The 23,357-nt window shown below is 32.7% G+C and overlaps 1 protein-coding gene and 1 long non-coding RNA gene across 2 annotated transcripts; one reads left to right on the forward strand and one right to left on the reverse strand.

Annotated features, from left to right (window-relative positions):
- Positions 1-1,966: 1,966 nt before the first annotated feature.
- On the reverse strand, positions 1,967-4,104 carry LOC148603405 (uncharacterized). The gene is made up of 3 exons (XM_088551508.1): positions 3,913-4,104; positions 3,314-3,454; positions 1,967-2,762 (listed from the first exon to the last, which is right to left on the reverse strand). The coding sequence occupies exons 1-3, from the start codon at positions 3,962-3,964 to the stop codon at positions 2,578-2,580; spliced, it is 378 nt and encodes a 125-aa protein (XP_088407634.1). The 5' UTR covers positions 3,965-4,104; the 3' UTR covers positions 1,967-2,577.
- Positions 4,105-4,841: 737 nt separating this feature from the next.
- Positions 4,842-14,034, forward strand: LOC148603406 (uncharacterized). The gene is made up of 4 exons (XR_015916310.1): positions 4,842-5,794; positions 6,059-6,196; positions 12,032-12,095; positions 13,473-14,034. It is a non-coding gene; the product is annotated as an uncharacterized LOC148603406 (long non-coding RNA).
- Positions 14,035-23,357: the final 9,323 nt, after the last annotated feature.

Raw genomic sequence — 23,357 nt, forward strand, 5'->3', positions numbered from 1 at the left:
ATTTCATATTTTGTATATAGTCTTATCATGACAAGTTACAAGTAAAGTTTTAATGACATTATGGTTGAACGATTTTTACAGAAGTTATAGCCCTCGGACATAGAAAATTTCATGAAATTTTATGTTTTTCGGACCTTTTTTTTGTAATGCTTCATCCAATTGATTTCATATTTGGGATATAGTCTTATTATGACAAGTTACAAGTTAAGTTATAATGACCTTACGGTTGAATGATTTTTACGGAAGTTATGGCCCATAGACATAGAAAATTTCATGAATTTTTATTTTTTGTGGACTTTTTTTTGTAATGCCTCATCCAATTGATTTCATGTTTGGTATATAGTCTTATCATGACAAGTTACAAGTTAATTTGGAATGATCTTACGGTTGAATGATTTTTACAGAAGTTGTGTCCCTTGGACATAGAAAATTTCATAAAATTTTATGTTTTCCAGACTTTTATTTGTAATGCCTCATCCAATTGATTTCATATTTGTTAGCTAGTCTTATCATGACAAGTTACAAATTAAATTTAAATATTATTGGGGCAAAATGGTTTATTTGGAACTTATGGCCCTTTGACATAGAAAATTACATAAATTTATTTTTAGTATGCCTCATCCAATTGATTTATTATTTGGTTTTTGTCTTATCATAATTAAAAAAAACACTTAATAAATGAATTTATTATATCATATAATAATTATTAGAAATAATAATTTGGTCTAATATATAACCCAGAAGATAGTGTTAAAACCTGAAAATATTATAATGATTTTTTTTTACTTTGCAATAAGTTGCCCATAATGCATCGCTGTTTTTTTTTCTCATGGAAATATGATGAAATAGTCTCAAGATATGTTCTGCTCTCCTGATTTGTGAAAATATCTGTAAGTACAGGTGTGTATTGAACTAAATTACTGTGACTTTATTTGCTATTCACTTGATTCTTTATATGGCACCAAAGTAAAATTTGAGGTTGCTCTTTCATGTAACACCTAGATGAGAAGTTTTATATAAAAACAAATAGTAACCTCTCATTTTGCTTCTGTGATACTTGGCTTACATTAAAATACATTGTAAGTTGATGTCAATGTAAATAAGAATATTAATATGTCCTTCTTTATACCCCCTTCTCAAGTAGGAGTGGATTCATGAAAACCAGATGTCCGTCCATCAGTCTGTGTGTCTTACTGTCTGTCCATCACACTTTTTGTTTCCTGATGATTTAAAGAAAAGGCATATGGAGCGTTCAATATTTAAATGTTTTTTTTTTTAATAATTTGAAATGAGGATCAAGTTTGATTTTGACGCAAATTGCTGCTGTCATTCTAGAGTTATTTGCCCTTTAATTCATAATAACAAAGTTTTTTCAACTTTCCAGGTGATAGAAAGCGAATGTCTTTATGCAGCTTTCTGTAATGCAAAAATGTTATTATCTACTGTAAAATGAAGCTCAGGTTTGATTTTGATGGAATTTGCTTTTGCTGTTCAAGAGTTATTTTCTCTTGATTGTTAAAAAATAACACCATCCATTGTTAGTTAACATATATAAAAAAAATCTCATAAAGGCAATGAGTTCAAAGGCCGAAAGGGGACACTGTATTGCATCAGCAATACTGTCAGAATGCTTGTTCAGTATTAAGTTCTGCACTTTTTAGAAAATCATACATTCATTTCGCACTTAAATCAACCAAATCAAAGCAAATCAAGAAGGATAACTCTTACAAGGTGCTGCTTTCAGGTCCAATCTATGTAAAGTTTATCTCAAAAGTGCAACACCCAAATGGAAAACCAAGACTGGTTATATGGTCTGTAATTGATTCTGAATAGGAAATAAAAGTAAAGTTGGTGACTTTTTGACATACATGAATCATCTGTCTGATTTTATAAAGACTGATACTTAAGAACCTCCCTGTCCAAGAATCAGGCAAGACATGTATAAGATGTGGCACATGAAAAAAAAAACAGCAGACATTTTATTGCATTATACAAGTATTTTACCTCATAACATCCAGAAATAGTATCAAAAAGGTTGTAGAGCTTGCAATGGCAGGAAAATTTCCGTCACCTTTTCGCTGTAATTTCTTAGTGACAAATGCTTCAGGGTAGATTTCGATATTCTAGATGTATTGCATATTTGATAGAAAAAGGACAAAATTGAGAAAAATAATGTGTTACCTATTGCCTGATTCTTACACAGAAATTCAAACAGTTCTTCTTCGTTATAACCCAAAGAACAAATATATCAAGTGTGCGGTCCGAAGGGATACAAGACCTCTGTTTTTGCAAACGCCCGTTATCTGCCCCTTTTGTCGACCACAACGTAATCAACAGTGTCAAAGAATTTAAAGATTATCATACATGTACAATACATGTTTAATATGCCTCTGGCACTATATTACTTACGAAAAGAAAACAAGTAAACTTTACTCGAAGCTCATGTCTTAAAAAAATGACATAAATGATATCAACTCATTTAAAATTTAACTTGATTTTTGTATAGTAATCCATTCACGTAGGTAAATGCATGTAGTTTATAACAAGCAAGATATCGAGTCAGATATGGTCCAAATTTTATAATAATTGCAGATTTAAAACAATAACAGCTAGCACTGTCAGCACCATTACAACTGGTTTCATGGTTAATTTGTTTTGTCCATTGCAGAATGTAGTTGAGCATGTACATTCACCGTAACCCAGTTTGTTGTCACACGTATCCGAAGCAATCGTTAAACACGTCCTCTCCACTACAGACCAAACTTCAAAGAAATAAAAGAAAATTATGATTGAAATGTTTTTTAATGTTAACCACTCTACATTTCAAATTAACAATAACTTAGAAAAGTGCTTGTAAACGTCAATATCGTTATCTATGTTAAATATTCTAAGCCCTTAAGCATCGAGGATTTTCATACCGAAAGAAAGGGGGCTGGGATTATTTTGTAAAAACATTTTTTACTCAACCATGGACAGAAAAAAAATGATTTAATATTTCCCCTATTACTTAACAATATAAACTCTGAAATATAACTCCTGCTGCTGCTGAAAAAATATCTTTGCGCTAAAAAAAGATTTTAGACTTAACATGAAATTCCACGCCCAAAGAAGAAAATGGTTTACGCCTTAGCTTGAGGTGCTTAAAAGCAGGCATAATTATACTTTGCTTTAAATTGATCACTGCAGTTATCCGGAAAATGAAAAATTGTGTATTTATGAAATATACAATTTAAATTATTTCTTTTTCTTAAACGTAACAAAAAGAACGTACAAGGAGGTATACTTTAAGTTTCTTAATTACATTTTGACGTACTTGTTCCAAGTGATTTGAACGTTTTCCCACAGCCCTGACAACCGGAAGCAGTTTTGTAGTTGTCCTGTAGGACGCCCTCGTCTATGGTTTCTCCGCATCCCGTGTCAGAGCTCGTGCACACCCAACAATCAATGGCGGAAGCTACAAAAAAGGTACAATTATCTTTCAATAGAAGGGGCTAAGCTGCAGTAAAGGTACATGTGACTGTTGTTTTATGGATAGGGACAAGACAATGTTTCGTTTTATCTTCGATTTAATTTGCCAAACTATGAAATGTAGTTATTCTTTTCATCCTATTTTCAAAGGAAATTGAAAATACATGTACTTAGAATTTGACTTTTGATTGCTTTTGACATATTCATACAATGAACATTGAAATTTCCGTCATGATATTACATGCATATGACAAAAAAAAATTACCAATTGAAACATAATATACACATTACGTCGTTTCTAATAATGAATGAAGCACTTTTCTTCTCTGAGAGTTCGATAAATGTTTTGAAATACAAGTTACATATGTTTAAGAGAAGTTGAAAGGTTTATCAAAATAGAAATCATGATTTAGAACAATTGATTTTTACAAGTAACATACATACCTCCGAGACAAAATAATGTCAGAACGAGAAAAAATAAAAGCACTTTGTCCATTCTCTTGGTTTCTAAGTGAACTACGCCATAACGGAATATGTGATTTAATGCAGACCCGTCTCACTCCTGTGTATTATTATATGCTGCATTTGAATTTTAAAATCAATAAAAGTTTTTGAATACAAAAGAGGATTAAACGTTCATATACCTTTGAATGTATTGTGCATGACCAAATACCCGTGAAAGTTTAATGTGTGTATCACAACTGATAAACATTTAAATCTCAGTTCTGCACAGTTGTACATAATATAACATATTTCGTTCCACATTTAATTGCCTAGCTGAATTCCAGTTGCGGAACCAGATTTACCAAAAATATATTTTTACTTGAAGAAAGTTAAACATATGAAATATTTTCACTTGTGCTAATAACACAATAATTTAAACTGTGGGACTATTCATTGCACTTGATTCAATTCTTTTTTATGGTTTAACATAAGAACTAAGTATAAGTATTTGTAAAAAACAGGCAAAATGAGAAAAATCAGAAACATGCTCGTCGAAACCCCACCCATCTGACAATATAATTACACCCAAGGGTGCTTCCTCTTTTTGAAAAAGACCATAATGTGGTCTCTGTATCTTTGGTTTGCTTAGAAATTTTTCAATAAAATGTTAGAAAAATTAGGTTTTTGACATAGTCATATACCCTTTGAAATATTCATTTTCAGTGCATATCCATGGATTTATAACTCAATTTACCAAAATGATATGGAAAATCTTGTCTTTTTTTCTTGATTCTGATGGTGTGAATAGTCCAGTTAAACTTTCCAAATGGTTTTCCATACCATGTTTCACCCACTGCCAGATTCTTACAAAAAAAAACTGACACTTTTCAAAATTAGCATTTAAAATGAAAGGAGGAGGGGTCATCTGCACCTTTTTGGGTCCGTTTATTGTATACGAACTACGATTGTCTGGTCTACAACTACATGTATACAAGTTGATTAACGGACTCAGTTGTGATAGGGTAATTGGTGGTATTTTCAATCTACTTGTATTACAATTCGGACTTGATTCTAGTTTATCCTACTGAGTTTCTATTACTCTATCTTTATGCGGTATCATAGATTGTATTTCAAGATTTGAAAAAAAAACGTTTATTGATCCCGTCATACCATTATGCGAGAAGAATTATCGTAAATAAATCGGTATTTAAGTTTGAACTTGCACGGAGAATGTGAAGGAATGTAAACAACAAAATAAAAAAAAAAAAAAAAAATGATAATTTTAGCAAAACTGCAACTGTTACAAAGAATGACAAAATGATTACGATTTGCAAATAAATTGATGTGATGCATATCTTTTAATGTTATAATACCAATAAAAAAAAAAAAACAGAAAATGAAAAAGGGATTTTGTAATTATTCAGACTGTATGTTTTTGTTATATTTATTCATATTGAAAAATAAATTATTGTCCATATAAGTTGCAACAGAGGCACTTACTAAGAAACTCGGTTGATCTATCTATGAGATGTCAACAATGGCTGTTGATCAGTTACCAATCAATCAATCAATCACTATAGGTTTATTTGCGACATAGCCGTATCAAAAACTTAAAAATAAACCACTGTCTGATATTGCTGTTCAATCCAGCAGAAGTAACGTCGTCATGACATGAAAAGGGTTGACCCGTCTTTAGGATTATGTGACGTAATTAATCCCACAACAAAGTACTTTTTGCTAAAATAAAGGACTTACAAATAGTTTTTAATATGAGGCAACATAAAGCCAAAGACCACTGTAAACCCATCCTAAAAGAAAATGGCGTCCTTTGAATATCTTGTTTTGTTATTGGTGAGCCTGTCTTTTGTCAGCAGCGTGCCAGGTCAGTGCCTTTATATATATACATCAAATCTATCTACATTGTATTAATGGATCATGTATTATTTTCTTCTCTATCAGACTGAATACAGTTTTTTTTTTTAGTTTTAACCCATCTAAAACATTCGGCTTCGTCTTTTTTTCTCGAAAAAAAATATGATATCATGTGTTTAAATGTTCCTTCTTCAATGCTTTCTTGTGTCAGTGTGACAATTTTAAACATTAACTCTACATTTCGATAATTTACTTCTTTATTATTTTCTTAAAGTCCCTCCTTCAAGAGGAAGACGTGAAATGAAGGAGTCACATATCATAGTCATCCACCACTACATTGGAAATGCGCTTTGTCCTTCGGGACATCCCCCGATCTTTGGTAATATCTGCTTGGATCATACTGACAGTGCAGGTAAAATAATTATAGTAAACATTATATTGATACCTTGAGTTCCGAATATGTTGACTTGACAGAATACGCGAAAATTAATACATTAAATTTACAGTATTGCGGTTCTGTCATTTAATTTTAAAATGCTATTCTAATTATAGCTAGTTTTTTTAACAGAAAAAGGCCCCGTGATAGTAATATACACAAGTCAATTATGCGACTTTAAGTCAGTCGGCTCGCATGTTTCGCAATTATCGGTAAACACTTTTAGCAATAATTTTGAATGAACAGCATTCGACTAATTCTTATTAGGTAGTCCATATACAGTTTTGACAGTGCCAATGGTAAAGTGACTCATGGTGTAGAAAAACCCATCAAACAAACAATGCTTTTTTAGTCTATATATGCTATATTTTTATATTACAATAATCATTTCCTTATTCAGATTTGCACTTTTGAGAAAAGCATACATTCATATTCCACTAAAATCAACCAAAACAAACCAAATTAGGAACAATAACTTGCAATGGGCCAATTTCATGTACGATCTGTATATTTCTGAACAAGAAATAAAACTGAATTCGGTGGGGTTTTGACATGCATGAATCACCTCCTGTCTGATTTTTATAAAGACTGGTACTTAAACACACACACACCCACACACACGCTTTTGATTTACAATTGTTTGAAATATTATTATTGATCTAGCTACCCGAATCGATATAATGTAAATTGATTTTGATTGGTTCGACAAGCTTAAGTTTTTCTAATATGGTTTTCGGGCATCTTCGACGTGTCATAGAGTATGCAAAATCTTTCTCCAATTCGGGCTGAATATAGTTGAGGAGCAACTCCTGTGCTGTATTCTAACACTACAGTAAATCGTGATTCGGAATCTCTCTAACATATCTGTGTGCAAATTTCGAATCAGTTTTTCACTATATATTTCATCCGTGGTCTCAACAGTGAAGTATTCACAAGCGCTCCATATTGTCATTATCTGGCAACGATTGTACCATCATTTTAAGCGATTTCTATTGATACAATGTACCGATTACTGGTCAATAGTTTGTTGTTGTGTGTCAAACATTACAAGGATTCCACAAATTAAAACATATCATATGGTCATAAGACATGTAACATGTGACCCATATATTTCGCCCAGTTTACTGCCACATCCATACCACACGAGCGAGTGATTAAAACAATCGATCGCTTACAATAAGGCGGTCAACATAACGTGGTAACAGAATTCCCCTGACAGACAGAGAAAGTGTTTTGAATTTGGTCAGAATTCTTTATTTGTTACTCATGTTTTTGGTCAGTAAATAATTATTGACTTTCGACTGTTTAAGTTTTGATTAACCCTAATTGGTTAGTAATGCATCAACAAATTGTAATGTAGCAGTATGTGATTATGAGTGACGCAACAAATAGATGACGCCTATCATGTTAGGAAAATTTGGCCTTGTGTTTTTTTTCTCCTGAGTTTTTTTTCGCCCTTGAACACATGAGAAAAAACATTTTCCTCAAATTCTCTCAGGGATTACAAGATAGCTCCACCCTCGATAGTCAAATTTTACGAACTCACTAAAGCTCGTGGTTTGAAATCTAAATTTTACTTATCTCGAGTGGACAAATATTGTAATCACCTCGAGACTGAAGAAGAATCTATAAAACCACATTTAATCTTTAAAATGTGTTCTTTAAATAAAGGATGTCTTATGATGACTCTCATTTACTCAAATCATTTATTTATATTGTTATTTCTACTGAGGCATGCTTTTGTTGGTTTTTTTTGGGTGTGATTTCACTTTCATGTTACGAGGAACTATAATTGAGTGATACCATCAGTACACTATATTACGTGACTACCTACTCCAACGTCAATCCTAAATTCAGAACCTGTACGGCATATGGCAGATTCAGAAACCGTTTGGCATTCTTAGGGTGCTATTGTTCATGACTTGCCAAGACCTATTTTATGCGCACCATTTGAGGGCGCATCGTTGTTTCGAGGAGGGAAATTGAATTTCAATGATAATGAAATCTAAGAGAATAAAGTCACACCAAGCAAACTTTTAAATCTACAAGATGTTGAATGTTTCGTCGTCATAAGAATACCCCTACTCAACCATCAACGGTAAACAGTAAGTAGAAGGGCCACAAAATTGGAAAGCGAAAGCACAGTTTAAGTCACCATTTAAAAGCAATATACAAAATGCACCAAGTATCTAAGAAATGCCTCCAATAGAAGCTGAGGAATCATTTACAACAATCTATACCAATCGATGTCTTGACCTGCGTCGCACTGCAGCTGTGATTTATAGTTGCTGAGAAAAATGCGATAGAAAAATGTTTACAGACAGATATACAGAACTAAGGAACATAATTTAAAAAAAAGGCAAATGAAATACCATGTTAATATGCACAACTACGTTCTTGCTACCTACAAAATTTCAGGAATTTTCAGTTAAGTAGTTTACGAGAAGAGGCGATGGCAGGCAGACACGTGAAGATTTACGGTAAATTTCTAAGTCAAAGGGAACGATCACCTTTCTATTAAGTTCGCTTCTTATGATAATTCATACCCATGTAACCAAAAATAAACAACTTTTAATGCAAAATATGCTTTTACAAAATACTCAAGGGTACGCAAAGTTCGAAATATTTGAAATATATGTAAATAGCAATCTTGCAGAGCTCTCATTTCTGAAGAAAGATCATCAGCAGACTTTCTTGATTTTAACCGATAGCTTCCGATAGGCTCGTGACGTCACTAAGTCGGTTTGGTACTATTACAAGTACTGCATATAATGTGAAAACAAAGAATATTCCGTTAATATTTCTACGATACCGTTTATCTAATCACCAAAACATGTTGTCTTGTATAAAGCTTACGATTGCACGAATGATAAAAGAATATTTTAAAAGTTTTTGATCGGAAACACGAACATTCTTTGGAAGTAGATTTACCTATGACACACCTTAGTCTTCTGTCAGCAAATCCCAATGTTCGTCAATGTTGTCTAACATTTGCTTACATGTTGTGCCTCATTCTCTTCTTCTGTTTACTATGGGTTGAAATTATAGGAGAAAAGTTCCAAATTTAAGATTTCTTCGTAAATCGTAATCAATTACATATTTACTTTCACTTTACAAACCAACTTCGTGATGTCACAGCTCAACCGATCATGGTGGTGCCCATAGACGCAAGAAATTCAAATTGCCCAATTTTAAATCGCGATTAATTAGTTAAGAAAAGGAAACAATTTTGTTTCAATTTAATTTTCATGAACATTTAAAAGATTAGTTTCGATATTTATGACTTGCACAATAACATGGTCTTCTCCTTTAAATAGTGCATAACTCCCGTTAAAATAGGAGAATTAGAATTTCTTGATAATTTTATAACCGTCCGATTTGTCACTATGTAGGGAAATAGTCACTTTGGGAAATCCATACTCAAAACCATAAAGTTTTAATATTTTAATATCGTCAGAATAATTTAGCAGACTATAGCATAACTAAATAAAAATCACAAATTGCAAATGTGAACTTTACCATCAAGGTATTTGTGTATAAAACTTCAGAAATTGTTTAAGTCGGGACATTTTGCACGCATGTGTTTTGCCAAAATTATGAGAAATAATCATTCAAAAGAAGTATGACAGAACATGATAAAACTAATCTATCAACGAGAACCAAAATGTCTGTGTGAGATACTTCATAGACAACAGAAACAGGAGTCCTTTTCACAAAAAAATCGTAAGTGTAAAATTAGTCGTAAGTTATGATGTCATAAAAGAGTTAAGTATTGTGACGTCACAACTTACGACTAATTTTACTCTACGATTTTTTTTTTTTGTGAAAAGGGCTACAGGAGATTAGATAATTACCCTTCGCTAATATAAGAAATTGATTCTTTATTTCTGCCCTATAAGGAGATTAAGTCAATTCAAAGAAATTCAAAATTAATGAGATCATGACGACTTTAAAGGAAAAAGGCTCACAAATACAATTTTTGAAAGAGCAAGCAGCTGAATACAACAACGAAAAAGAAATGAGTCACGTGAGTACCAAAAATTTAACAGAACAACTTGAGAAAGCTGCAAATGCCAATTTCGAAACGATTGAACGAACTTAGTGCTGCTAATTATCAGCTTCAAATGGAAATCGGTGTTTTCAAACAAATGTCTCCGCATATGCTTGATGTAAACCACATTATATTAGAAAACCACAAGAAGAAGAAAGATACATATAATTCGTAAGAAAGCTGAAAAGGAAAAGGACGACGAAACTGTTTACAAACTGAACAATTTGGTCAGGCATTACCAAGAACAGCATAATACCCAAAAAGATACAAACCAACGTGCCTACAATTGTGAACAGTTCAACTATCAAAACAGTCACATTGGACAAAATTATTGAAGTGTTAAGATGAGGGCGCCTTAAATAGGAGGGAGTTTAGATATTACTGAGTGAATATGAACCGTATAAATAAACGTCCGTTGTATCGTTGTTGTGATTAAGTTATCGTTTGGCCGAAAATATTAAATTATTCAAAAGTACCGTAAAGTCTTAGTGTGAAATCTCTGCCTCTCGAGTGATAAACAATCGAAACAAACTTTTTACTAACAACATAGACCAACACCGATTGGTTATAATATGCACACCTAAATATGGTATTCTTGCTACATATGGAGTTTTATGAAATTATGTTGGGGAGTTTTAGAGGGGTTGTAATGACAAGTTGATGATTAACGGCAATTACCTAACTTCAAAGGAGCAAAACTTCCTTAAAAATAAGAGGATCAAAACCTCCTTAAAATATGCACGATATATGGAGTTGAGATGACAAGCTGAAATATTATGGACGGACAGAGTGACCCAACTCCTATCCTTGCTTTCGCTCTTGGCAAAGCAAGTACAATTTCCGTTGCACATGACCTAAATACGGAAAAAAATTGAGTAGATGAGTGGCAAACCTGAAAAGGGGGGGGATATGGTATAAGTCATCATGCAATAGCAACATACCAAATATAAAAGCACCTATAAAGTAGATGCAAGAAAGTCTGTGGCGAAAATTTTCATTATGCATCACCCGAAAGAATACTAAGCCGATCGCTAAACAGGAGATAGAAAACGGGAGACACGGTACATCATGGAAAAAGCTACATACCAAATATATCTAAACATTACCTCAAGTATAAGCTTGTAAATCTGTTACAAATATGTTCATTTTGCACTAAAATAAATACTTAATCGATCAGTAATTGGGTCGAAGGTGAGTCTGAAAGGGGAAGACGTTGTGCAGGTCATCATGCGAAAGCAATATACCAAACATTTGAGCATTCCCTCCAGTAAAAGCTATGAAATCTGTTACAGAAAAGTATGAGGAAGGGACAAGATTATTTCAGTATAGCCTCGCTCTAATTTTACACAAGAAATGTTCCAGCTACATATACGTGATAATCCCGGGAGCTTGAGCGTTAAGCAACTTTTAAGGAGGTAGTCCTGGGGTAAGGAACATAACGCTTGAAATCAGTGATATGTTTACATCATATTTAATTTCGTCAAAGGTTATCAAGCTTTCATTTGAAATAGAATGAAATAAACACAAGTTACTTTGATGCTTAGATTAGATCGATGAAAAATACTTAACACAAACGTTCCAATGATCTGTAAGAGTAACGTCCCTTAACCTAGGCCTACCTCCTAAAGTGCAAATTTTTACCACATAATGAATGAATCAAATACAATAGTGTTTTCCTAGTCTATTTATAGGTATGCAGTAAGGCTAGACGAAAAGTTGGTGAGCAATAGTTAATTAATTTAAGGTCTACTTTATTTCAGAAGATGAATCGCGATTAATAGACGAACACCTGTTGTCCCATGGGCACCGATAAAGCACGTTACGGTAAGTTAACATTTATTGTTTGTGTTTGTCATGTCAAAAAAAAATGTCTTGTGGTATCATGAAAGGTCGACAAGATGGGTCGTTTTTTTTTTATCGAGAGCAAGTTCAGACAAATTTAATTCGTTCCGTGTAAAATTTTCACATTTTCTTTTTCAACAAATGAATGAAAATGTCAAAATATGCCATTCGGTTAGACAAATAAAAAATCTATCTCACTAAGTCTGAATTCTAAAATGGGTGACGGCTGTCATTATATTTTGACATGAAATGCATTCGAAAAAGGAAAAAACTTTGTGTTTAGTATCATAGAAGTATTATGTAATCATTTTAAATAGTTATTATATTGTTCGATTGTGATCAGTTTACAAAGGCCGTTAAATATTTGAATTACTATGAAGACACTTTAAGTAGCTGTCTTTGTAAGAATCATGCAAAATCTGAAAAATGTGATACACCCCAAAAAAGGCTACATATCTTTATTTTTGTAATTAAGCTGTTTTATGGGTCTATATTATGAAATGTGTAATTATTCATTCAAATCTGCCTGCTCTTAGGAGATAATCGACATTGGAAATACAGTAGATTCTATTGTATTTGAGCACCATTTATTGAGTTATCTCCCTTACTTTCGAATTCTACAGTGCATTCTATACAATTTCTCGTATGAGCACGGGTTATATGAAAAACCAAATGCTAATTTCTGTTTACTAAAGCATTTTAAACAAAATATCAAAAATAAAAATATGTAGGCTTTCCAACCATGTATCACATTTTGCATGATTCTTAGCTGGAGTGCTACTTAAAATGTGTCTGTTTTAGACAGATTTTCGAATTATTTAGAGTTTGGTAAACATGTATCACTGTTTATGATATTTTGATAGGAATCCATGTTTAGAACGATATTTAAAAAAATATATACTGACTCAATTATAGAGCAGCGAGGAAGTTAAGAGTATTTTTCTATTCTGAGATTTAAAAAAAATGAAAGGAAAAGTGGTTGTGCCGTGTCAGTCTGGAATAACTGACTTTTTCATTTTAACTTAAAATTAGGTGGATCTTCTGTATTTATATTCTGTATGTAAAAAATATGGAAATGAAATACATATAAACATTAACCGGCCCTCTTGTTGTTAATTGCGCGTCATAGGTTGAGTCTATAACAAATTCTATCCTTAAATATCAATTGTGAGGGGTAACTTCTTAAGTTTTATTATTGGAGTGATATCTTTGGCAGATACCAATGGTCTTGAAACTACATATTCATTTTATCTAAATGTTTTAAAGTACCAAATCTAATGAGTGTTGATCGTCTTTTTTCGCAGTAATTGTGCATACAATATCATTTCCTTAATTATGAATTTTTGTTTCTCTTACCAGCTTATAAAACCGAGATGCTTTACCAATGACAACAAATCATCACTCAGGAAAGGAATAAAAAAGTTATATGCATTATGCTGTTGGTTTTTTAACAATTGTTTGATGTGTGCTACATAAATTACTGCAGTAACTATTAAAAGTATACATTTTGAAGCCACCGTCACCGTAAAACAAAACGTTACATTTAAGTAAGAAAATCAACGTCCGTCATGGATGCCAAACAAAATTTTTCATCATAAGTTGAAAAAAAACAGCAAAAACACAAAAACTAAAAACAAAGAAACCCAAAAACAAAATAAAAAAGGACAGCAACAACCACAAAACAAAAGAAAACAAAAACATCAAACAGACAATGTATTAACAATAAATTCAACTGTTTGGTTTTAGTGTAAACAATTTTAGTTTAGAAAAGAACATTTTATAACAATAAATGAAATACAGTATATAGCTTTTTAAAACACTGCTACCCCTTCTGTTCTACCAATCATTTCGAAAACCTAGCAGAATATTACTTCCGATAAATCAGAAATGGTTCTAGGATTTCACTCAATATAACCAGATTGACAACCAAAATGTGTGTGTGTGTGGGAGGGGGGGGGGGGTAAAAAAATTCTTCACAAGATCACCGGTGAGGACTACGACGTGAGTGGTTTTCGTGATTTAACAATTTTTTTCTAAGGAGGACCCCGTACTGCGCCCGCCCATTGGATCTGCCACTGATGGATATTGTAACAGGACATAGTAGTTATAGTGAGTACAAGTCTAAGCCGAAACATTACACGAACTATGAAAAGCAAAAGTAGAACACCAAATGATAACCAGGTAAGCAAAAATTATATCTTCAACTACAAGACTCTTACGTTTTGTTCTTTGTGTGGCCGTCATGAGAAACAGTCCTACCATTGCACGACACTTACCAATGGAGATGAACATCATGTAATTCCGTTGTCTCTTGAGAAGTATCAGTCCGATCTGGGACTATAATTAACAGCTTCAAAAGTTATTTCCGAATACACATGAAAATTTTTTATCATAAAAGAAGTGTAAGAGCATATTTCTTCCTATAAGATGGGGGTTTGTCGAAACCGAGAAGGAAACTATCATCATCTGACTCTGAGGAGAACTCGACAGAGACCGAAGTAGATAGTTTAGATACATCATTTGTGAAGAGTGAGACATTACATTTCCAAAACAGTTTCCAATGGCGAACGAATTATCAGTAACTCGTTCAAAGAGTATGGCTTGTACTTGGCATACATTTTATTTTGTATCTCCGTCTTTATTCTGACGAACCCGACTGATTTCTATTCATCTTTTCGGCTATGTTGACCTAAATCATCTAGATACCTCAATGATATATCTTAGGGGATAGTTTTCAAATTGTAATTTATTAATCTCAATGTACAAGGGCGCTGTAGCATAGCTAGATAACATTAACTTTATTCTCTTTTACTGAGATCATCAATAATAATTGTTTTGACTTCTTTAGCCAAACGCTGAACGTCATCGTCTGTAAATAGGGAGTACTGACTGAACAATTTAGTTTATGAATATATCTTGTTTAAAAAAAGGGAATTTTTTAATTAAGGTCGAGTTCACAAAAAAGTTTCTTTTGCAATGGTTTTATACGAATTTAAGCTAAATTTGGTGAGGGTTTGGATGAACGGCGACATTTTTTCTTACATGTTCCGAAGGATATTCACATAATACATCGCAAAGTTTGACAGAATGTAATACATTATTAAGGGCGCACTCAACTGTCGGTGTTCAGAAATGTAGATAATGAACAAATAATCACTCAACTGATACCGAGCTAAACATCATGCAAAATGTGATTCATGGGTAAAAAGCCTACATATCTTCACTTTTGATATTTTGTTTGAATTACCATAGTAAACAGAAATTAACATTCAGTTTTTCATACAACCCGTGTTTAAGGAGAGAATGATTATACAGAATGCACCGTAGATTTCAAAATTAAGGGAGATGTTGACCAAATATTGTTGTTTTTTTGTTTGTTTGTTTGTTTGTTTGTTTGTTTTTTCATTTTGATATAACATTCACATTTCATAATATAGACCTATAAAACAACTTAATTACAAAAATAAAAAATGTAGCGTTTTTTTTTTGTTTTTTTTGGGTGTATCGCATTTTTCAGATTTTTCACGAGTTCTTCTTAAGAAGTTAAAAACTTAATCGACAGCTTCAAACATCATTTGTTTGTTGTTGACTCATTATTCTGGTACATATATCCACAAAATAACCGAACTAATTCAGATGTTAATGACTGAGACATGACTAAACAATCATGCGGCATTTACCGTCAAGGGAGATCATCCATCGTTTAATTTTGATTTATTTTTCAGGCTTAAGATTATAAAATACTTTTTCACCTTACATGCATGTGCTAACACCATCATTTGACGTTCATGTCATTAATTTGAAATTGGTGATACTCAACACAACATAACAAGCCATAGACAACATAAACAAACGTAAACAAACTCATTTATTTAATATAATTGTACTTGTCATACCTCTTTCAATCCGTTCGATTTCCTGTTTTTAAGATTTTCTCCGAGTCAAAATCATTATGTTCATTTTGTAATAAAATACCGTTTTTAAAGTAGTTTCTATGATAATTTGAATAAGCATCTCCACCTTTAGTGGGAGGTCAGCTGTCATTTTTGTAGAACAGAAATCAAGGAAACTTAAGTTTAAAGCAAAAATCAAAATAATGTAATCCACGGACAAAGGCCAGACAGCGAAAACAGACACAAAAAATTAAATAAAAAAAACCATAAAATAACAAAAAATAGTATGTACACAGAAACAAAAGTAAATGAAGTAAATGAAGAACTCAAAAGATTGATATGATATTAGAAACCGACTGTAAAGTACAACAGTTATTGTGTATAATGAGGATAGCTCTTTCAATAACATGTGTATTTAATATATGAAATATACCCAAAAAAAAATGAACAGAGCTTACCTGCCATTCTGTAAACGATATAGTTGAGAATACAAAGAGATATCAGAGTAAATGTAACCATTCACGAGTTTCAAGACGTAGAATAGATACATATACCTTGTTATTTCATCTGTCAATCAACCAAGGTTTTCATGAGAGCCTGATAATATGAAGACTTTCGCAGCATATCATTTAGTTTTCATTAACCTAAACAATAAATGTGAAAAAAGTGATCACGGGATCAATGTTCAAAAACTGTATTTTTTAGTAAAAATAAAACAAAACGATACAAATACCAAATTTCAGCTACTTCACAGATATTTACGGGCAATGACAAGTTTTAACACCTCACAAATACTCAATTGTAAGCGCGCAAAATCATGTTAATACTCAGATACACTAAATCTGCGTGCGATAAATGTTAAGTGTGAATCCCTGTAAGAATCAGGCAGTAGGTGAAACATGATAGGGAAAAATCCTCCTTTTGATATTGTAATTTGGCTATTTGCATCATCAGAATCAAGTAAAACAGACAAGATTTGCCATAACATACTGGACCATGCACTGAAAATGAACATTTCAAGGGCAGATAATTCTGTCAAATAAATCTCGTTTATCTAAGATTCTATTGAAAAATTTCTGCGCAAAGCTAGATAAAATAAAGGTCTTTTAAAACAGAAAAAGTATCCTTGGGTGATATTACAATGTCAGTCCGGTGGAGTTTTTACATGCAAGCTTCTGATTTTTCCCATTTTGCCTGATTCTTACAAACACTTACACTTAAAACAATCACTTCCTTAATGCATCGATCATATTGCTCAGTATGTAAAAATACATTATTAAAATAGTTTATGAACATCACGTAAAACACCAATTATCAGAGAAAGAACTTATTGTTCTCATGCAAATAGTACTTAATCTTGTTAATAATGTACAGTTATGTTTTGTATATCGCGCATGTCTTATCCAACGGGAATATGTGAGCGTTCCTATCATCATAGAGGAAAAGGGGATGACCGTAACGGCAATTCGGGTCAGAATATTTTTCGTTAATAAAGTTGTCTGTTAAAGTTATTCAAAAAAATAAATATGATAAATAGTGAGTCATTCATCAATGCTTGATATTTTAAGCGGGAAGCATACGGGTAAAATGTATGATTAATGAAAAATTACATGGTAAAATTATCGGCGGGATGACAGTAACGAAGAATCTTCTTTTTCTAAGGATGACCGTAACATGCGGTAAGGGATGACCGTAACACGACAAACAAAAATGTATCGTGATGAAAATTGTACTTTATCATAATGACAAACGTTGAATTGCAAAAAGATTTCACTAATTATGATAAAATTGATATACTTAAATCGCTTTTACTACAAGCAGTGTTTTGTACAAAATACTGAAAATTTGCACGTTGAATCAATGGATTCAGCAATCCATTTTTGAAGAATTTCTGTGGAGCGAAAATCCTAAACGTAACAGCCGAACAGCAAAGTAACTTCGTGTTAAGTAATGCGGAAACGTCGTGATAATGTATACACGTAAGTCTGACGCGTGTGGTAGGCAATACTGGTGGCTTGCATATGGCAGGGAGTGTATGTGTGCATACAATTTCTGAAGAAAAAAAAATAGACACAAGAGGTAAACAGTTATTCATATCAAATAGTATGAGAATATTAAGTATCAGTCCACAAAAAATTCAGACACTGCCAACCATAAAGTGATTCATGGTTGAAAAAAAAAAAACGAACAAACGATGCTTTTCAGGTACATATGCTGTACTTTCACAAAATAATATAATCATTGTTGCACTTAAATCTGCTATTTTTAGAAAATCTTACATTATCTCCCATTAAGATCAACCTAACCAAACCAAATCAGAAACGATAACTCCTACAAAGTGCCAATTTCATGTGCAATCTGTATAATTTTTATCTAAAAAGCGCAACAACCAAATGAAAAACTAAGACAGGTCATGTGATCACTTACTGTTTCGGAACAAGAAATAAAACCTAATAATCCGGTGGGTTTTTGACATGCATGAATCACCTTCTGTCTGATTTTTAAAAAGACTGCTACTTTTGTGATTCAACTGATTCATGTAGTAAATTTACTTGCTACAAATCTATTGGTTCAAGCTAGTGTAATTATAGTATGTAATAATAGTATCAAAATTCATGTTACAAAATATACTAAAAACATTGAAATTGCTGACTTTCTACCAATTTGATTTTTACCTGTCTGATTGACTTTATATATTGCAAACTTTCATTTACTTTGATGGCATCTCTTTTGGCTGAGAAAAAATGTCTGTTTAATACCGACCCAATATTTTTTTGCCTACCCAGCAATTTTTGATAAAATGCCGCTAAACTATCATTTCTTAATTGAGTACTATTAAAATTTTAAAAAGCCCATTCCATTAGTTTCGTTATAAAATAATTTAAAAAATAAATTAACTTTACCTATCTACTATACTTTTTATATGAAACCTTAAACAAACGTGTTTAAAGAAATAAAATTATCTCCCTTGAATAAACTCAAAATTGTTCCATTTTTTAAAATTAAAACAATTTGTTTCATTTTTAATTTTATAAAAATCAAAGGAGAAAATTTATTTCCATTTATAAATGAAATAAACAAGATTATTATCTAATTATAAGGTTTTATCTTGTTTATTAAATACACACATTTTTCTCTATTTTCAAAATGTATTCAGGACAGGGCGATCTGAGATGAAAGGATTTCCGATAACACAATAATTTACCATATCATAGATGTAATGTTCATATTTTATGGTTATGCATTCTAGAATCGGCTTATAACTGCGCATGAATTAAGCATTGAAGCTTCAAATTAAGGAGGCATATATAAAAATTTATCTCCAGTGCCCGTGTAATAATTCCGTGGGTAGTTTCGGATCGGTGCAGTCGCGCACTTAGCCCTGTAAAGAATATCTGCATTCGTACATTTACTTCTACATTTGATAAAACTTTAGGCAATAAATCATTTTTGTCTCCAGTTCCGTAAAATAGCGTTTTACTTGAATCAAACTTGTATAAAATTCGGTGATCGTCGCACCTCCGAGTATGTTCCGCTGAAAACAGTATCAACAGAGATGAGGCAGATATACAAATGATATGTTACCGTACCTCGTCAACTACATGATAACACTGCATGAGTGACTATATAGATCTTAGATATAGAAAACCAGTTAAAACTCACCAATATTTCTCATGCTTAACTACAGACAGACAAACCGACAGATCACCGAGCAATGTGTTAAATGTTTTCTGAGTACAATAGCTGAAACATAATAAGCACGTACGTGTACAAAATTAATCATTGTTGAAAAACTTACCCATTACTTTTAGTTAAATCAACAATTCATATAACATTTGCGAAGTTTTGAAATATATACATGAGAAAAGTAAAAGTGGAACTTTTTTCATTAGAATTTATGATTACGAATAGTACTAAATTAATATAGGAAAGTTTGAAATAAATGCATCTATGTAGGTATTAATTCTCTCGCTTTCGGCTGTTTTCGGCTGTAGCCTCCCAACATTTCATCATACATTCCGTAATCGCCATCGGTCTTGTCCGTCTCCCGGTGGGAGGTTAAGGTAGTACAATACAGTTAGGTCATTTCTGACAATTTGGTCTCATTTTGTTGAAATAAAGCTGTTTTGAGGCAGTCCACACAGAAATTTCTAGTGTTTTGTCATAAAAAAGTGCATATTTTCTAAATCCTTGGTGTGTGGAGGGTCAAGTCATTTATAAGTAATTTAGTGATTATTCTTATAAAATCCAGTAGCCATGGTAACATACTGAAAAAAAAGATTACTGAGTTTTAGTACAAATCAGGGGTGCCTTTCCAAAACTAACAGCCAAATACTATGTTTTATAAAATATCAGGCACTTGGACACTACCACAGGATGAAAGCATGCATGGAGTACGTGGAAAAAAGGTAAAAATAATAAGACCCTTTTCAATTCATTCTATCACAATTTTTGTCCTTAAAGATCGTGCGAAATAAGGTATTTTGAAAATCAGCCATCTGATGCTGAGGAGAGAACCTAATATGGCAGGGGACTGAAACGTTCCGGATACCATTTTTCATTTAAATTACACCTGATTACCATTACATATATTACACCTGTCTATGTATAAATGCTTATCTACATTTAATCAATAAATACACCAAATTTCTACTTTTAATTTTAAGTTTTACAAAATTTGACCGGGGTAAATTGGTGTGCGAAACAGTGCGCCTTAATGTAACTGTATAGTGCACCCTAAAACCTGCAGCTTTCGAAATTTTCGCTATTCATCAGTCGTAATGATTGGGATGAAAAGGGAAGTTAAGAAGCCCAGAAGTGACAAACTTCAATTTTGGATCAAAATAGCAAGGGGTCTCCTCTTGTAGAGTTTCCGAAAATTAACATAAATGCAAATCGTATCTCCGCTAAAATGCATGAAAGCCTGGCATATCTTAAATTCAGGTTCGAAAAATAATTTCAGTAAATGTGACGTGGATATTCATACCACTACACTTCAGTTGGTTCACGATCAGGCCATGCTAATATAACTTGACAAGCTATAAAGCATTGTCGCACCCCATCAAATCCACCATTCGGGACGCGCCTGATTTTGATTTATTTCTAGATTTTCAAGAGGCGGATAACAAAATTTTGGAGACATGGATTGAATACAAAAGTAACACAAGACGCAGCTGACTAAAATAAAAGACAACTTCTTTCACACAAAATATAGACGCTTAAATTTGCATTAAATATTCGAAAAAAAAAAAACTGAACTGCAGACAACAATTAGCACGACACCGCTTGGCACAAATATTGTATTAGGCCTGTCATAACAAATACTAATACTACACGTAGGCTATTAAGCACAGATATTTACACATGAACGTGAAATATTTCCTCCTGAGGGGTGCATCGAAGTACTTCATAAGAAAAGTTTTGATCAGTGGCGGATCCACAGTTTTAGGTAAAAAGGTGGGGGGGGGGGGGGTGGGCAAAAAAAATATCCTTGACAGGATCACCGGTGAGGGTCACGAAGTGAGTGTTTTTCATGATTTAACACACAATTTTTCAACAATTTTTTTTCTAAGGGGGGATCCGTCACTATTAATATGAATACAGGTATATTTTAATCAAGTGTCTACATGTTTTTGGCGTATTGTGTAGGTGTACACTAAATACGGAAGAAATGTTTGAAAATTTACTTTATATACAAGAAACTTAAGCAGCAGGATTTTATGCACACAAAATGCGTAAAATTGAACAAACATTTTGCATAAATTAATTTTGCAATATCGAATACATGTATGATGTAGGGACGTTTGATATATGCACAATGTAAATGTATATGTATTGAAGATTTTTCCCGGATAGAGAAGGCAGTCTTGAAAGACCTTTGTTATATAGAACTGTGCTTAATCATTTGAATAGATAAATATCCTAAGCCTGGATTTTTTCACAGGCAAACAAAGCAAATGGCTTTTAATTTTCCTACTTTCAAAATAAAAGTAGGAGCGCGTAAAAAGCTTTATTCGCGCTTGATATTATAACAGTGTGTCCAACTTTGCCGGATCGCATAAGGGAATGAAATGCGTTGTGTCATTTATTGTAACATTATCTTTAGATAGCGTGCTACAGGTTTCTATATAAACACTAATGCTTATACGAGTTTATTTAAAGCATTTCATTTTTGTACTACATTCAACGCAAAAGTAAATCATAATGTAGAACAATCTTTTATCGAGGAGATTTATACCGAATTAGCGCAAACTAATATTGAAAACTATTACATTCAAATCCATAGAATTCCACTTGAAGGACAATGACGCGGTTCGAAGTAAGTGCATGTCCATAGCAGTGGCTATGTCAAAATCGACATATGATCAAAGAGTATTTCACTTTATTCATTCTTTGGCATAAAGTTAAGATAGAAGCTCTTTAATTAATATATCTACTCATGTGACAGTGAGCTAGATCACATGATACATGTACAGGTAAAGTTGGACAGCCATTTTTAAAGCGATTTTAAGCGTGATTTTTTAAAGGTTTTTTGTTAATGCACAGAGATCAAGCGTTAACCAAAAAATCCTTTTTCATGTAGAAAGAATGAATAAATGCACACTTTCAGTTTCAAACTTTTTTTTTGTTAACGCTGGATTTCACTATAGAATAAGTGGCAAAAGAGTGGAAAAATGATATTTTATTTACAGAATAGCCTTCCAGGCGGTTTCTATGCATTCGTATCTCAATCGTTACTTTTTAAATTACGAACTTAAAGCATAAAATTGAAAATTTACAATATGAATTGCATTATTATTTAGTTTTCTTCAGAATTTTATGATAATTTTTTTACCAACTATTTCAGTAGGCAGAACAATGCCTTATGGACTCTCATCTTTTCTCATTAATTATACATGTAACATATATGCTTCCCGCTTTAAATGTCAAGAATTGATGAATGACTGACTACTTGTCATATTTATTTTGTTGACAACTTGATCAAAGAAAAATATTTTGACCCGAATTTCCATTCTCCATCTTGGGATGACTGTTACGGTCATTCGCTTTACCCAGAGTGATAATACACGATTTGCGTCTGCGATGAAAGTTCAAACAATCACAAGTCATTTCCGAAATGTGTCGCTTCCTACAAAATGATTTTGGGCGACGTCGCTCATGCCCCGTCCATGTAAACCAGGCGCGGAGCTGAGGCCAAATTGAAGTGTAGGCAAAATTACGGCAGGGGGTCTGGGCTTAAGGTCCCCAGCAGGTTCAGGTCCCCCCGGAAGCTCCGCGGAGATAGCGTTTTAGAGCATCATTTTTGCCTCTCCTGGATGTATTTTATCTCAACAAAAAAAAATGGCAAAAT

Source organism: Perna viridis, chromosome 11, assembly GCF_037379345.1.
Source record: "Perna viridis isolate PV_CMFRI_1.1 ecotype Kerala chromosome 11, ASM3737934v1, whole genome shotgun sequence".
Lineage (NCBI taxonomy): Eukaryota > Metazoa > Mollusca > Bivalvia > Mytilida > Mytilidae > Perna > Perna viridis.

Bases quoted from the DNA above. Each gene is read 5' to 3' on its own strand.
- LOC148603405 (XM_088551508.1), bottom strand. From the start codon at position 3,964: ATGGACAAAGTGCTTTTATTTTTTCTCGTTCTGACATTATTTTGTCTC. The intron at 3,455-3,912 runs GTATGTATGTTA...CCTTTTTTGTAG, and splicing joins GACATTATTTTGTCTCGGAG to CTTCCGCCATTGATTGTTGG. The intron at 2,763-3,313 runs GTACGTCAAAAT...ATTTCTTTGAAG, and splicing joins GTTCAAATCACTTGGAACAA to TTTGGTCTGTAGTGGAGAGG.